General features: G+C 35.6%; 1 protein-coding gene across 1 annotated transcript; it reads right to left on the bottom strand.

The window, feature by feature from the left end:
- Positions 1 to 9,117: 9,117 nt before the first annotated feature.
- On the bottom strand, positions 9,118 to 11,863 carry LOC135231937 (olfactory receptor 10AG1-like). Its single transcript, XM_064289156.1, has one exon. It carries the CDS (start codon positions 10,799 to 10,801, stop codon positions 9,857 to 9,859), a length of 945 nt encoding a protein of 314 aa, XP_064145226.1. The 5' UTR covers positions 10,802 to 11,863; the 3' UTR covers positions 9,118 to 9,856.
- Positions 11,864 to 17,245: the final 5,382 nt, after the last annotated feature.

Genomic DNA, 17,245 nt, shown 5'->3' with positions numbered 1-17,245 from the left:
TCCACTCTTAAAATATTAGTACATTGCCACATTGTTTTCAGTATTGCTTGATAACTTCTATAATATGTGTAAATTAATTTGCAAGTAAATACAAATGGTTGTTTTTTGGTGGTTAGTTGCCTTTGAGTTCATTTTAACTCATGACGACCCCATGTGGTCAAAGTAGGACTGATCCATAGAGTTTTTAAGGCTATGACCTTTTGGAAGCAAATCACCAGGCCTATATTCCAAGGCACATCAGGGTAAATTCAAAGTGCCAAACATTTGATTAGTATTCCAGCACTTAACTGCTCCAATCTCCCTGGGATCCATCAATAGTGATTAACTCCTTGCAAAGAGGAGACTCACTTATAACTACAAACTAAGGGTGCTAAGCGTGTATCATGTCCTAGAGGAGACACAATTGGGACAGTAGCAAAATTTGGACATTCTAGGGATTTTCTGTGACTAAGTAAAGGAAAAACAACCACTTACTGTAGCATCTACAATATTCTAGACTAAATAGTAAAGTTCTAAAGTTATTTCCACATCTTTATCTGACACAGGTCTCTCAATATAAATTAGATTATAGGGAATGTTAAAGATACTGTAAGGAGTCTTTAAGATGGTCTTAAACTAGCATCTAACACATATTAATAAAATATGATTTTAACTCTTTAGATTATACAACCCATACTTTCTTTAACTTCACCATTCTACAAAATTATAGCAATGTTTTATCCACCTCTGTAATTCAATCTAGAGCCTAATGCATGAAAAATGATCACAACTGTTTGTCAACTTTTCGTCACCACCATGTATCCTGCAGCCACACTTGATCTGACCATCGTCCTCAGAGACTGTATCCTCGTTATTTTCTCTGATCTTTTCATAAACTCTTCTATCTTTTTTTTTTCTCCCTCTATCTTAGACTCCCTCTCTGCATTATTCCCCCTGATCAAGCAGAGCAGGACATCTGAAAAGAAACCTGAAATCAAAGTGTGAAGGAAAAACCAGAAAAGGAAACAGCTAAATTTGCAAACAGGAATCTAGTGTTCTGTGTTTCCTAGAGCTACTGAAACCTTTTTTTTTTCTCAATTTTTGTCTATAAAAAGGAGAAACAGTGTTATAAACATCAAAAATGATTCTCAATGTAAAGCCAGTATTAAAGTAAGAAATATTATAATTATTCAAATTCCTTCTGACTCCCGCAAATCTTTAGAAGCTACTGTTTATACAGCTCAGAAAGAAAATAACTAGACACACATGTTGGCATGTCTATTTTTGCTCAAACACTTTATATTTATTTTTCTGGTCTCTACACTCTGTTTGGGGCAGAGATTTTGTTATCAATTGAAACATCATCACAACCTTTTGGCTAGTATCCCAGGGCTTAATTGATCTACCTTCCCTGGTTCAAGCCATAATATATTAATTATATTGCTTGAATTAACAGCAAGTTTAAAATTAAATAGAAGATAGGAAATGAATATTAGAAATTGATGAGTGCCATTCAGAGGAATTTTTTGTCTAGTAGAAGACTATAATGATAAAAAGAAAACTATACCACCATATCCCTAGTATTTTCAGCTTTATCATAGAACCTAACTCCTAACAAACAATTTCTTAATTACCAGTAGAAAACAAATACATTTCAATTATGTCCATTCACTATCTTGTTCTTTATACATACATTATTTGGTTTTTATGAGTTAATACATGTAAAACACTTATACTCATCCTTAACATATAGTAATCAGTCAATAAATGTGAGCACTTACGATGATGATGATATTGATGAAGATAATAAGTTTTGATATACGGGCCCATTATATTACTGAATTCTTATTTTATTCTCATTTCATCTCAAAATCATGAAAATAAGAAAAATACAATAACTATCTGAAAAGTGTTCAAATTGAAAAAAAATACTTTTTTGTTTTCTAAAATTGAATGCTTATAAAATAAAGATCCATGTGAAAATAAATTTGATATTGGACAGATATAGGTCATGCTTACCTGTTTGATTAAGGAAAATTTCGTGCTTACCTTTAGTGATTGTGATAAAATGACAAATAAGCTTTTTGTAACAGTTAAATAATTCACTTCTGTTGGAATAGCAGTTAACCACCATCTAAAAGATATTCTACTCTCAGAACAAATAACCCAAAACTAAACCCGATGCCATTGAGTTGATTCCAACTCATAGCGAACCTAGTCCTCTTTAAATAGGTGAAAGTCTCTGTCCAGGGAGCAACTCCATTCCCAGGTTACTTTCTAATTGAACTAAGCCATTTTGGCTGCCACTCAAAGAGTTTGCTACTATAATAAAAAGCATATCTGGTTAAATTTTTGAGAATTCTCTTGAATCTATACATTGTTTAGGTAGTACCAACATCTTAACGACGTGAGATCTTCGATCCATAAGCACAGAGTATCCTTCCATTTATTTAGGTGTTCTTCAATGTCTTTCCATAACATTTTATAGTCTATAGTGTACAAGTCTTTTACTCCTTTGTTTAAATTTATTGCTATATATTTTATTCTTTAAATACCACTGCAAATGGAATGGTTTCCTTAATTTCCTTTTTGGATTTCTTCTTGCTGATGTATAAAAAGCCAAGCGATTTTTGTGTAAGGACTGTATTAACAAAGTGAAGAGACAAGCCACAGACTGGGGAAAAATTATTGGGAACCATATATCTGATAAGGGCTTAACATCTAGAATATATAAATAACCCCTACAACTTACCAAAAACAACTCAATCAAAAAATACAAAAAGGGCTTCAATAGATATTTAACAAATATGATAAAAATGACCAAAAAACATATGAAAAGATGCTCAACATCATCAGTTAATACCCAAATGCAAACTAAAACTACAGTTAGGTATGTCTTTAGGTCCACAAAGATGGTTATGAATAAAAAAGTGGAGATCAACAAGTTTTGGCGAGGATGTGGAGGAATCAGAACACTTATCCACTGCTGGTGGAATTGTAAAAGGTACAGCTGCTGAGAACAAACGTTGGGTGCTTCCTTAAAAAGTTAGGCATAGAATTACCATATGATCCAGCAATTCCACTTCTAAGTACATACCCAAAAGGGTTGAAAGCAAGAGTGTTAACACATTCTTACATACCAATATTTGTTGCAGCTACGTTCATAATAGCCAAAAGACAGAAACAACCTATAGGTCCATAAGCAGATGGATATATAAAAAGAATGTGATTCATCTATAAAGTGGAATATTACTCAGCCATAAAGAGAAAGGAAGTCCTGATACATGTTACAATACAGATGAACCTTTTAAAATATTATGCTGAGTGAAATAATTCAGTCACAAAAGGACAAATATTGTATGATCCCACTTACATAAAATATTTAGAATAGTCATGTGTAGAGACCAATGCTTATTAGTGGTTACAGGGATGCGCAGAGGGAGGGAAAAGCCGGGGGGGGGGGGATTTTCCTTAGGGGACAAAAAGCTTCTGTTAAGATTGATGGAAATATCTGTAAATTGATTGTGGTGATGGTTGAGTGACATCATAAGCAAAATGAATGTCACTGAATGTTGCCTGTGAAGAATGTTGAAATGGACAATTCTAAGGCCTTACTTATTGCTGCCCCCATTGCTACTTTCAGTATATTAAATTCTTGTAAAGGACTGAGATATTTCAAGCTGTCTATATCCACAAAAGTTTATACATCATATGAGAGAATGTTAAATATTTGCCTATCACAGAAAATCATCTTTTGAACACTTGATGTGTTCAATCATACCATGTTCATTCAAGTACCAAAACCTGCCTACCTGAGAACACACTTCTTATCACAAAAGGTCTTCTGCATCACTTGGAAAACATACTAAAGAGAAACTGTCTGCCCCCAAATATTGTGGAACATTAATATTGTTGATATTATCTCTTTCAGAATTACATTCAGATGTATAAAAGAAAACTTAGTTATATATTTCACACGGCAAAACATCTGGGAGGATGAGTTAGCTAGTCCAGGGCTTTAAAAAGTATTATATCAGTGACAAGTCTCTTACATCTTCCTATTTTTCTATTCTTAGATATGAATGCTTCGACCTTCCAAAAATGAAATAAAGTGAAAACAAAAGGCATGGCACTTGCTGACATTTAAGTTCATCGTAGTAGCAAGACCTGAGTCATCTACCCATACTTAACTGGAAGGGAGGCTAGGAAGTTGAATATTTCAAACCTTTTCCCTCTACTGTGGAAGTGGTCATGGATTAGACTGGTGTATTGTGAGCCGGTCTGCACATTTTCACACATCATTTTATGTGAATCCACATATTAGTTTGCTTTGACTGTTGTTACAAATTGCCATATGCTGAATGGCTTAAAACAGCACAGATTCATTATCTTACAGCTCTGTAGGCCACAGCCCAACACTGGCCTCACAGGACTAAAGTTAAGTTATTATCAGGACTGCCTTTGTTTCTGGAGGCTCTGAGGAAAAGATCATTTTAGATTGTTGGGAGAATGCAGTTCCTTGACACTGTAGGACTAAGACCCCTACTTTCTTGCTGGCTGTCAGCTGAAGGCCGTTCTCAGATTCTAGATGGTACCAAGTTCCTGGCTTGTGGCTCCATCAGCCTTCAAATCCAGCAATAGCAAATTGAGTCCTTCTCATGGCTCCTTTCTCCTGCCCCTTCTGTCATTGTAGCTCTCTGAGATACTCTTCTTTCTTCCTCTTATCCTTTTAAGAACTCATGTGATTGGATTGAGCATCCCAGGATAACCTAGGCTAATCTCTCCATCCTCAGACTCATAACTATAATCATATCTGCAAAGTCCCTTTTAAGGAGCATATTCACAATTCCTAGGGTTTAGGATGTGGTATCTCTGGGTGGCCACTATTCTGTCTATCACAATATTCCAATAAACACACACACACACACACAAAAAGGATTTCCTTTGAGGCAGTACAAAGCACCATAATATATATGTATTAAATGTTCAATCAGCAGTTATATGCCAAATACCATTGCTAAATGAATGGCCCTTATCACACATGGCTGGGACACATGTCATATATGTTCATATAGGAGAGAAGTAATGTCTACTTTCTCTTGCAATACAGTCAGTAGCAGTACCAGAATAAATAAACTGATAAGAGGAAGTGGTCCAAACTCTTGAGATGGCCAAGAAGAGCATTCAGAGGCTTAGGAAATATGAGAAGTAAAATCATAGGACATGTTTTAATGGTGAGAAACTAGCATTATGTATATATAAAACTGACATGATGTTAAAATGCTTTTTTGGACTTTAAACCAAATAATTTATACAAAGACATATCTTAAAAAGAATCAATAGATGTTGTACAATGAAATATTGAGAACAGAATTAGAAAGTAACTGGGTGGAGATGATATAAATCTAAGTGCTAAGACAGAATTACAAAAATGCTAGATCAAATAAATAGTTGAACAAATGAATTATTAACTAAATGATTGAGCCAGTAATCGTATTTTAGCTAGACATAATAGGAAGTCGGAAAGTATTATACCAGAAAAAAACATTGTTTTTCAAGTACTATAGCACTTTTCCTAATGCTTTTGATACTTGGGGGAGTCAACCTACAAACATTACTGGGAACACTGAAAAATGTATTAAAACTGCATTTTCCCATTTGTTGCTAAAAAGTTGTAATTGTTATACTAACACTATCAGTGATTTCATAGAGTGAAGAAAGAAAATTTTCATGACATAGTTGTTTTTGGTTTTGAACTTTCTAAAAAAATCTTTGTATTACTAGTAACGACATAAAATGTCCCACATATCTGATCTAGTCTCAATAATTACGTAATTATTAGTGTTATTTATACTAATTATCAAGTATTAAAATTCCATCCACTCCAAAACTTATTTTTCAGCCTTGTGAAAATTTTGTAACCTTACGCAGGGGAAAATCATACCAGAGACTAAAGAGAGTGACGGCACAAGAGTAAAAAAAAATTGAATGTATTCATGACAACTTTAATCCTCATTGCTAGAATTTATTACTTCCCTGGCAGATAATGGCATCTTGAATGAGACAAATGACATGTAGAGGGTGCTGGAAATCGTAGTTCAGAGAAAATAAGCTACATACTATTTTGTGACTTAAAGTCACAATGTGAAAATCTTTGATATACACTCTAAGGACATATTTCCCTTAACTTGTAAAACTCTTTGGTGAAATGAGTTTTAGTACAATATCTAATGACTACTACAATCTTATGATAATCATGCTTAGTTTCCACATGGATTTTTTTAGAGATACATTCTGTTAGGAGAACCTGAATCTTCAGAAAAAGATCCACCAAATCATAGATTCCTCATATGTGGCCCAAAAAAGCAAAACTGGACTCACTGCTGTCAAGTTGATTCTGGCTCATAGCGACCCTATCGGAGAGAGTAGAACTGCCCATAGGGTTTCCAAGGAGAAGCTGGTAGATTCAAACTGCCGACATTTTGGTTAGCAGCCGAGCTCTTAACCGCTGGGTGGCCAGGGCTCCACTATGTGGCAGAGGTCAGTAAATGACATCATCGAGAAAGCTGGAACAATAAAAAAATCAGGGGAAAAAAAGACATGATAAATGCAAGTAAATTACAGATGCTTCAAGAAGTGTATAGAGACCTTACTGCAATCATGAACTAGTGAGGGAATTATATAGTCAGGAAATGTTATAATAATTGTCATTTTACTAATTGTAAATGTGATGAAAAAATTAGCTAACTGACTTCTTCAAGATATTAGTAATAAAAAGAATAAAAATCAGTTATCTGAACTGCTGGTATAGTGTTGTCTCATGACAATGTGATACATCTTTATTAAATTAAAAAAAAATACCACCACAATTGAAACCATATTCATTATTCCTATCATCATCATCATCATGGACTATGTATCAAATTCTTGTAAAATATAAAATATTAAATGAGAAGGGCTGCATGCATTTTTTCTAAATTTCATTTAATTTGTTGTTGTCATTGAAAATATATACAGCAAAACATATACCAATTCAACAGCTTCTACATGTGCAACTTAGCGACGTTGATTACATTGTTCAACTTGTGCAAGGATTCTCTCTCTTCTTTTCCGAGTTTTTTTTTTTTTATTATTTCAAGATAACTTCTGGGAACATTTCTGGATTAATGTTTAAAGACTTTCTCCATGTAATAATTCAGGGGTTCACCCAACCTTCATGGCTTCAGGAAGCCTGGAGCCTATGAGAATTTGAAATTCTGTTCTTCATTTTCCCCTTTTTGATCAGGATTCCTTTATGGAATCTTTGATCCAAATATTCGGTAATGATAGCTAGGCACCATGCGGTCCTTCTGGGCTCATGCCAAAGGAGGCAGTTGTTCATGGAGGCTAGTAGCCACACATTCCATATCCTCCTTCTGTTCTTGACTCTTCTTTTTCCTTTGTTGTTCCAAGTGGATAGAGACCAATTGTTGTCCCTTGGATGGCTGCTTGAAAGCTTTTAAGACCCAAGGCACTACTCAATGAACTACAAGATAGAAGAGGCACACTAAACACATTATTATGCCAGTTAACTGGGATGGCCCATGAAGCCATAGGCCTATACCTCCATGCCAAGGAACCAAATCCTCTGAGGTGTTTTCTATATGCATGTAAGGTGTTTGATAAATGCATTTTTACTTCCATAAAGAAAAAAAATTAATGCATAATTGTAAATAACTATATGATGTAGAACTATAACTATAAAATAGGAACTTAAATTGCCTTGTATACATATGTGCAATCATAACTAATTATAGAATGTCAAAATTGTCAAGAGAACTGCTAATAGAAGTTCTCAGGGACAGATGCCCTGAATAATATCTTTACGTGAACTGTTGATTTGAGGATCTGGAGTTGCAGGATGGGCATTAATGGCTCTGTTGACGGATAGTCACCTTTTTTGATAGAGCTACTTGAAAGGTTTGATAATTTCAAACACGTTGGAAAGGACTAAAGTTTGCAAATATTAGCCAAACTAATATAGTCACAATGGGTGTGAACTTTAGGGAATTAAGAAAAAACTCCTGACTTTTTCCTCCCCTTTTATCTCATAGATTTTTTTCTTTTAAAATCTGAAGTGGTTTAGGAGTTGCTGTTGGGAGTGCAGTCATGAAAGAGATGAAATAAACCAGAGCATAAGGCCATAGCTGCTAAAAAGAAGGTAGAAATACCTGGAAATTAAACGGGTTGAGGTGAGTAGGAGTGTTCTCTTACATCGTGTGCTCTGGCAGGAAGTTACTAGGGAGAGAACTAAGTGTATGTAAGCTTTCTTTTGTGGATATGACTTGAATCACTCTACATGGGAGGCATTGGTGGTTCAGTGTTAGAATTCTTGTCTTGATGCAGGAGACCTGGGTTCAGTTCTTGGCCAATACACCTCAAGCACACCCATCGCTCATCTGTCAGTGTAGGTTTGAATGTTACTATGACGCTGAACAGGTTTCAGTGGAGCTTCTAGACTAAGATGGACCAGCAAGAAAGGCCTGGCTCTCTACTTCTGAAAATCAGCTAATGAAAGACCTGTGGATCAGAATGGACTGACCCACACAACTGATTATGCAGATGGCACAGGAACAAGCAGTGTTTCCCCTTTGCGGATGGGGTGGCCATGAGCCAGAGCTGACCGGACAGCAGCTGACAACAACAATCCCACATAGGTATATAGTAGGTTTAATAATTTAATAATTAATAACATTAATGCTGTCAACATTCATTGATGCATGAAAACCTCTAGATTTATGCAAAAGTTTGAGGTAGGAGACAGCAGTATCCATTTACCCACGAACTTATTTAATTACTTGTTTAATTACTCACTCAATGAACACTCATTTTTCATTTACTATTTTCCAGTCAGAAACTCTGGTGGCACAGTGGTTAAGTGCTACAGCTGCTAACCAAAATGTCAGCAGTTCGAATCCACCAGGTGCTCTTTGGAAACTCTATGGCACAGTTCTACTCTGTCCTATAGGGTCGCTATGGGTCGGAATCGACTCGACAGCAACGGGATTGGTTTATTGTCCAGTCAGAAACAACACAATGGCTTTTGTTTTCTATTGCCCAAAATTTGTGAAATAGAAACAGAAAAGGATACTAAAAAATACAAGTATGAAAATTCAGACAACTGATTAATTAAGGAAACTAATTTTGTATAGTTGCAAGAATATGTAAATATATTAATAGCTTGAATTTTGCTCTTAGTTTTTACTAAGAAAGTGCAGAACAGATCACACTTTTATTTATACAAGAAGATTATTGTAAAGATACGGAACAGTGAAGTTAGAGCAGTTTTTCAAGTATACACTCAAGCACAGTAAACTTCAGGCTAGGTATCTCACAGTACGTCATAAGCTAGAATTGACCTGTTAACAGGGAAATGTGGAGACCTGAAATGTTTCATAACTGTGTGACACACACTTAAAATGTTAATAATTAAGCTGATCATAGTACTTTCAAAATGGAGTGAAATAAACACAACAAAACATTTGCTAACTCAACAATTTCTACATGCATAATTGAGTGATAATAAATACGTTCTTCTTGTGTAACTGTTATCATTACCCTTTTACAAATTATTCCACCACCATTAACATAAACTCTATGCTTCCTAGGTAAAAACTCTCCTTTTCTCCCTGCTCCCATAATCACTACTAACCTTTGGTTTCTATATATTTGCATATTTCCTTTAAGTGAGAAAACAACGCATTTGTCTTTGTGTGACTGACTTATTTCCCTAAGAATAAAGTTTTCAAATTTCATCCATGTTGTGGTATCAGGACTTTATTTCTCTTTATGATTGACCAATACTGATGGGGATTTAGGTTGTTTCGACCTCATCCTACTACATTTTAAGAAAGAATTTTCTCAGTGCGGCAATAACATCTTTGTTTCTAAGGCTGTATATCATGGGATTAAACAGCGGAGTCACTATGGTGTAAAAAAGAGAGAGTAGCTTGTCCATTCCTGCAGAATGATAGGATTTGGGTCTTAAATAGGTGATGGTAGTAGATCCAAAGAATAAAAGCACAACCAGCAGGTGAGAAGAACATGTGGAGAAGGCTTTAGCCTGTCCTGAGGCTGTTGGCAACTTTAAAATGGTGCAGATGATTTTACTGTAGGAGGCAAGTATCAACATAAAAGGGACAGTGACAATCAATATAGTTACTACATAGACAGACATCTCATGAACAGAAGTGTCCCCACAGGCCAGCTTGATGATATGAGGGATGTCACAGAAGAAGTGGTTAATTTTGTTAGAATCACAAAAATGCAGAGAGAAAACTGTAGCTGTTTGCCCTATCTGGACTGGGATGCCAATGATCCAGGAGCCAACTGCTAGCTGGACACACATCTTTTGGTTCATGACTAGAGGGTAGTGCAGAGGGTTACAAATGGCCACATAGCGGTCATAAGCCATCACTGCCAGGAGGAAACATTCAGTGGCCCCCAGCATAAGAAAGAAGCACATTTGGGTGGCACATTCCAGCACAGAAATGCTTCTGTCCTGTGTCCAAAGATTCATTAGCATCCTGGGTAGAGTGACAGTTACATAAGAAATTTCCAATAAGGAAAAATTTGCCAGGAAAAAATACATGGGTTTCTGTAATGCAAGATCGAGACTGGTTAGTACTATTATGAGGCTATTTCCAATTATAATAATTATGTAAATGATGGAGAACACTCCAAAGAGAAATCCTTGGAGATTTGAAAGATCAGAAAACCCCAGCAGTACAAATTGCATCACTGTAGAGACATTGCCTTCAGCTTTTTTCACTTCACATTTCATCTGTAGGAAAGATTAAATTAGAAATACAAGTTATTCACTTTCTTGGCTTTTGCATGCTCACTTGCAAACTGGGAATTGTATGCCTTACAATTTTTCCAACTCCATATAGGAACAAACCCTATAAATGACAGTTGCTCTAGAACAATGGTCAAGTGTATTTTTAAATTATTGCTCAATAAATCTGCAAGAAATATTTCCTTTTTTTTTTCTTTTCCCCTGCTAAGGGTTTCCTTATATTTCTTTGTTCCCGTTGATGGCATATGTGATTTTAAATTTTGCTATTCATCTAAACAGTCAAAATCTCAAAATTTGAGATTATGTTCAATGTTTTTTTTTTTTCCCAATGGTAGTGATTACTCCATTTTTTTTTTCTTGGAATGCTTTCTTCTCCACTCTGTTTTCCAATATTATCAGTTTTGAATTAATTTCATCGTCCAAATAAAGACTCTCCAAGTCATTTATCACAGTTTTGAACCACCTAAATGTATTTAATAGGAAATGTTGGTTTTCCTGTGGTATCTCAAAAAGTCTCATTTTGCTTTAGCATAAAGTTCATCAAGGCCATTTTGTTATAAAACGTGATGATGAGCTAATTACCAAATGTTATGGGCTGGCATTTGATCTTAAAATCTGTGTTTATGTTTCAGTGTAAGGTCTGTGAAGTCAGAAGTGATATTTGTAAGCACATTTTGTAGTCAGGCATAAGTTAGGCACACGTTCACCTAGGATTTGTGCAAAAGCAGTTTGAACTAGAATGCCCACCTCTTTATTCTGCATACACACCTGTTCTATAAGAGGGACATTAACCACAATTCATCCATATTTTCCTAAATCATCCCACAGTCACTACTTGCTCTCTTTCTGCCAACCTCATTTGTGCCCTTCAGTCAGCTCTCTTGCACACACTGCATACTGCACACATGTGAGTGTTAAACTGTGACTGTCAATTTTTATTATGCACTTTTCTTACCCCTATTCCTACATTATAAGCTTCTTATTGAATTCAATATATTTTTCCTATGCAGTGCATAGTGTTTGTTCAACAAAGCATGGTTTATTAATACCCATATAACCAAAAAACCAAACTTGCCACTGTCGAGTTGATTCCAACTCATAGAGACTCTATAGGACAGAGTAGAACTGACCCATGGGGTTTCCAAGGCTGACATCTTTACAGAAGCAGACTGCTAGTGGCTATGAACTGCTGACCTTTCAGTTAGCAGCCACAGAACTTGATTTAATAACTTATTTGTTAGATTATGTAAATGAATGAAATTGATTGAGACTTTAGAATAATTTCCAGGTACTAAGTAAGAATGGGCTCCTACTTAATATCTGACCTGCCTTCCAACATTACTAGATTTATGGATTTAATAGTGCTTTTTTTTTTTTTTCCTTTCTGTATGGGTTTTTTATGTTAAAGAATAATACTCATTTTATTCACTCTTATAGAATTAGCACATTACCTCATTGTTTTCAGTATTGCTAGATAACTTCTTTGTGTAAATTAATTTGAAAGTAAATACAGATGGTTGCTTTTTGTGACTAGTTGCCATTGAGACCATTCTAACTCCTGATAACCCCACGTGTTCAGAGTAGAGAACACGTGGGGTTATCAGGAGTTAGAATGGTTATCAGAGTTGCTCCATATGGTTTTTAAGGCTGTGACCTTTTGGAAGCAGATTACCAGCCCTATCTTCCAAGGCACGCCAAGGTAACTCAAACTGCCAGCCATTTGGCTTCTACTATGAGTCAGAATCGACTCGACGGCAGTGGGTTTATACTACTTAACTGTTCCAACCTCCCTGGGGCCTGTCAACGGAGATTAACTCATTGCAAAGAGAAGACTCACCTACAACTATATACTAAGGATGTTAAGCATGTGTTATGTCCTAGAGGAGACACAATTGGGACAGTAGCAAAATCTGGACATTCTATGGATTTTCTGTGACTAAGTAAAGGAAAATCAAATAACCACTTACTGTAGCATCTACAATATTCAGACTAAATAGTAAAGCACTAAAGTTATTTTCACAATCATCATCTGATGCGGTTCTCCCAATAAAAATTGGATTGTAGGGAATGTTAAAGATACTATAAGTGAGTCTTAAGGATGGCCAGAAACTATTGTCTAACACATAATATTAATATGATTTGAATTCTTTATACTATACAACCCATACTTTCACTTCTCCATTCTATAAAACTATAGCCATGTTTTATTCACCTGTGTAATTCATTCTAGAGCCTAAGGCACAAAAGACGATCAAAATTGTTTGTTGAATGTTTTTCAACACCATGCATCGTGTCACCACACTTGATCTGACCATCGTCCTCAGAAACTGTACCCTCATTATTTTGTCTGATCTTTCCATAAACTCTTCTCTCAGTCTTAGACTCCCTCTCTGCCTTATTCCCATTGCCTAAGCAAGGCAGTACATTTGTAAAGAAACCTAAAACTAAGCTGGGAAGAAACAGTTAACAAGAAACAGAAATACCTGAAGCTGCAAACATGAATCTAGTGTTCTACATCTCCTACAGCTACTGAGACCATTTTTTCTTTTGGTAAAAAGGAGAAACGGTGTTATGGAAATCAAAAATGATTCTCAATGTAAAGCCAGTATTAAAGCAAGAAATATTATAATTATTCACATTCTATCCAACTTCCGCAAATCTTTGGAAACTACTGTTTATACAACTCAGAAAGAAAATAACTAGATACACATGCTGGCATGTCTATTTTTATTCAAACACTTTATGTTTATTTTTCTGATCTCCACACTCTGTTTGGGGCAGAGGTTTTGTTATCAAATAAAATCTCATCACAATCCTTTGCTAGTACCCCAGAGCTTAACTGTTCTAACCTCCTTGGTTCAAGCACTAATATATTAATATTTTGCTTGAATTGACAGCAAGTTTAAAATTAAATAGAAGATAGGAAATGAATGTTAGAAATTGATGAATGCAATTCAGAGATATTTTTCCTCTAGTAGAAGTCTCTAATGATAAAAAGAAAACTATACCAACATATCCCTAGTATTTTCAGATTAATCATGGAACTTAACTCTTCACAAACAAGTACTTCCTTAGATACCAGAAGGAAACAAATGCATTTCAATTATGTCCATTCACAATCTTGTTCTTTATACATGTATTGTTTGGTTTTTATGAGATATGATCCATAGATTTAATACATGTAAAATATTTACACCCATCCTTAACATATAGCAATCAATCAACAAATGTTAGTACATAGGATGATGATGATAATGGTGAAGCCAGTAAGTTTTGGTATATTGGCTTATTATATTACTGAATTATCAGTTTATTCTCATTTCATCCCATAATCATGAAAATAAGAAATGTACAAAGACTATCTGAACAGTGTTCAAAATTGAAAAAAAATTACTGTTTTTTGTTTTCTAAAATTGAATGCTCTTTGCCACTGCATATAAAATAAAGATACGCATGAAAATAAACTGATTTTGGATAAATATCGTGCATGCTTACCTGTTTGATTAAGGAAAATTTCATGCTTACCTTTAGGGAATGAGATAAAATGACAAATAAGCTTTTTGTAACAGTTAAATAATTCACTTTTATTGGAACAGCAGTTAACCACCATCTAAAAGATACTCTACTCTCAGCACAAATAACCCGAAACTAAACCTGTTGCCATCTGAGCTGATTCCAGCTCATTACAGAACCTAGTCTTCTTTAAATAGAAGAAGGTCTCTGCCCTGGGGAACGACTCCATTCCCAGGTTATTTTCTAATTGAACTAAGCCATTTTGACTGCCACTCAAGAGTTTCCTACAATGATTAAAAACATATCTGTTAAACATTTTTTAAAAATTCTCTTGAATCTACAGATCGTATAGGTAGTGTCGGCATCTTAACAACGTTTGGTCCTCTATTCATAAGCACAGAATATCCTCCCATTTATTTAGATCTTCTTTAATGTCTATCCATAACATTTTATAGTCTACACTTTACAATTCTTTTACTTCCTTGTTTAAATTTATTGCTAGATATTTTATTCTTTTAAATACCATCGCAAATGAAATTCCTTCCTTAATTTCCTTTTTGGATTTCTTATTGCTGATCTATAAAAACCCAAGTGATTTTTGTGTAAGGACTGTATTAACAAAGTGAAGAGACAAGCTAGAGACTGGGGAAAAGTTATTGGGAACTATATATCTGATAAGGGTTTAATATGTAGAATATATAAATAACCCCTACAACTTAACAAAAACAACACAATCAAAAAATAGGAAAAGGGCTTCAATAGATATTTCACAAAGGCGATACAAATGCCAACAAGCATATGAAAAGATGTTCAACATCATCAGTTAGTAGCCAAATGCAAACTAAAACTACAGTTAGGTATTACGTTAGACCCACAAAGATGATTATGATTAAAAAAGTGAAAATGAACCGGTTTTGGTGAGGACACGGAATAATCAGAACACTTATCCGTTGCTGGTGGAATTGTAAAATGGTACAGCTGCTGAGAAAAAACGTTGGGTATACCTCAAAAAGTTATGCATAGAATTACCATGTTGTTGTTGTTAGGTGCTGTCTAGTCAGTTCCGACTCACAGTGACCGTATGCACAACAGAACAAAGCACTACCCGGTCCTGTGCCACCCTTACAATCGTTGTTATGCTTGAGCTCATTGTTGTAGCCACTGTGTCAATCCACCTCATTGAGGGTCTTCCTCTTTTCCGCTGACCCTGTACTCTGCCAAGCACGATGTCCTTCTCCAGGGACTGATCCCGCCTGACAACATGTCCAAAGTATGTAAGACGCAGTTTCGCCATCCTTGCCTCTAAAGAGCATTCTGGCTGTACTTCTAAGACAGATTTGTTCGTTCTTTTGGTAGTCCATGTTATATTCAATATTCTTCGCTAACACCACAATTCAAAGGCGTCAATTCTTCTTTGGTCTTCCTTATTCATTGTCCAGCTTTCACATGCATATGATGCAATTGAAAATACCATGGCTTGGGTCAGGCGCACCTTAGTGTTCAAGGTGACATCTTTGCTCTTCAGCACTTTAAAGAGGTCCTTTGCAGCAGATTTGCCCAATGCAATGTGTCTTTTGATTTCTTGGCTACTGCTTCCATGGGTGTTGATTGTGGATCAAGTAAAATGAAATCCTTGACAACTTCAATCCTTTCTCCATTTATTGTGGTGTTGCTCATTGGTCCAGTTGTGAGGATTTTTGTTTTCTTTACGTTGAGGTGCAATCCGTTCTGAAGGCTATGGCCTTTTATCTTCATTAGTAAGTGTTTCAATCCTCTTCACTTTCAGCAAGCAAAGTTGTGTCATCTGCATAATGCAGGTTGTTAATGAGTCTTCCTCCAATCCTGATGCCCATATGATCCAGCAATTCCACTTCTAAGAATATACCCAAAAGAAATGAAAGCAAGAGTGTTCTAAATGTCCGCAAGCAGATGGATGTAGAAAAAGAATGTGATTCGTCTATAAAATGGAATATTACTCAGCCATGAGGAGAAATGAAGTCCTGACACATGTAACAACAACACAGATGAACCTTTAAAACATTATGCTGAGTGAAATAACTCAGTTACAAAAGGACAAATATCGTATGATCCCTTTTACATAAAATATTTAGAATAGTAATGTGTAGAAACAAATGTTTATCAGTGGTTACAGGGGTGGGCAGAAGGGGGTTTATTCCTTAGGGGACAAAGAGCTTCTGTTAAGGGTAATGGAAATATTTGGAAATTGATTATGGTGATGGTTGAATAACATAATAAGAAAAATTAATGTCACTGAATGTTGCATGTAAAGAATGTTGAAATGGACCATTCTAAGACTTTTCTTATTACTGCCCCCGTTGCTGCTTTAAGTATATTAAATTCTTGTAACAGACTGAAATATTTCAAGCTGTCTATAGCCACAAAGTTTTATACATCATATGAGAGCATATTCAATATTTGCATATCACAGAAAATCATTTTTTGGAGTACTCTAAGTTTTCAGTCATATTATGTTCATTAAAGTACCAAAACTGCATTTCTGAGAATACACTTTTTATTAAATAATTTTTATTGTGCTTTAAGTGAAAGTTTCCAAATCAAGTCAGTCTCTCACATATAAACTTATGTACACCTTACTACATACTCCCACTTACTCTCCCCCTAATGAGTCAGCCCACTCCCTCCTTCCAGTCTCACCTTTCTTGACCGTTTTACCAGTTTCTAACCCCCTTTACCCTCCCATCTCCTCTCTAGACAGGAGATGCCAACATAGTCGTAAGTGTCCACCTGATGCAAGTAGCTCACTCCTCATCAGCATCTCTCTCCAACCCATTGTCCAGCCCAATCCATGTCTGAAGGGTTGCCTTCTGGAATGGTTCCTGTCTTGGGCCAACAGAAGGTTTGGGGACCATGACCGCCGGGATTCTTCTAGTCTTA

This window comes from Loxodonta africana, chromosome 7 (genome assembly GCF_030014295.1).
Source record: "Loxodonta africana isolate mLoxAfr1 chromosome 7, mLoxAfr1.hap2, whole genome shotgun sequence".
In the NCBI taxonomy this organism is placed as follows: domain Eukaryota; kingdom Metazoa; phylum Chordata; class Mammalia; order Proboscidea; family Elephantidae; genus Loxodonta; species Loxodonta africana.
The sequence above is the reverse complement of the archived record's forward strand: the minus strand, read 5'-3'. Positions and strand labels throughout refer to the sequence as shown.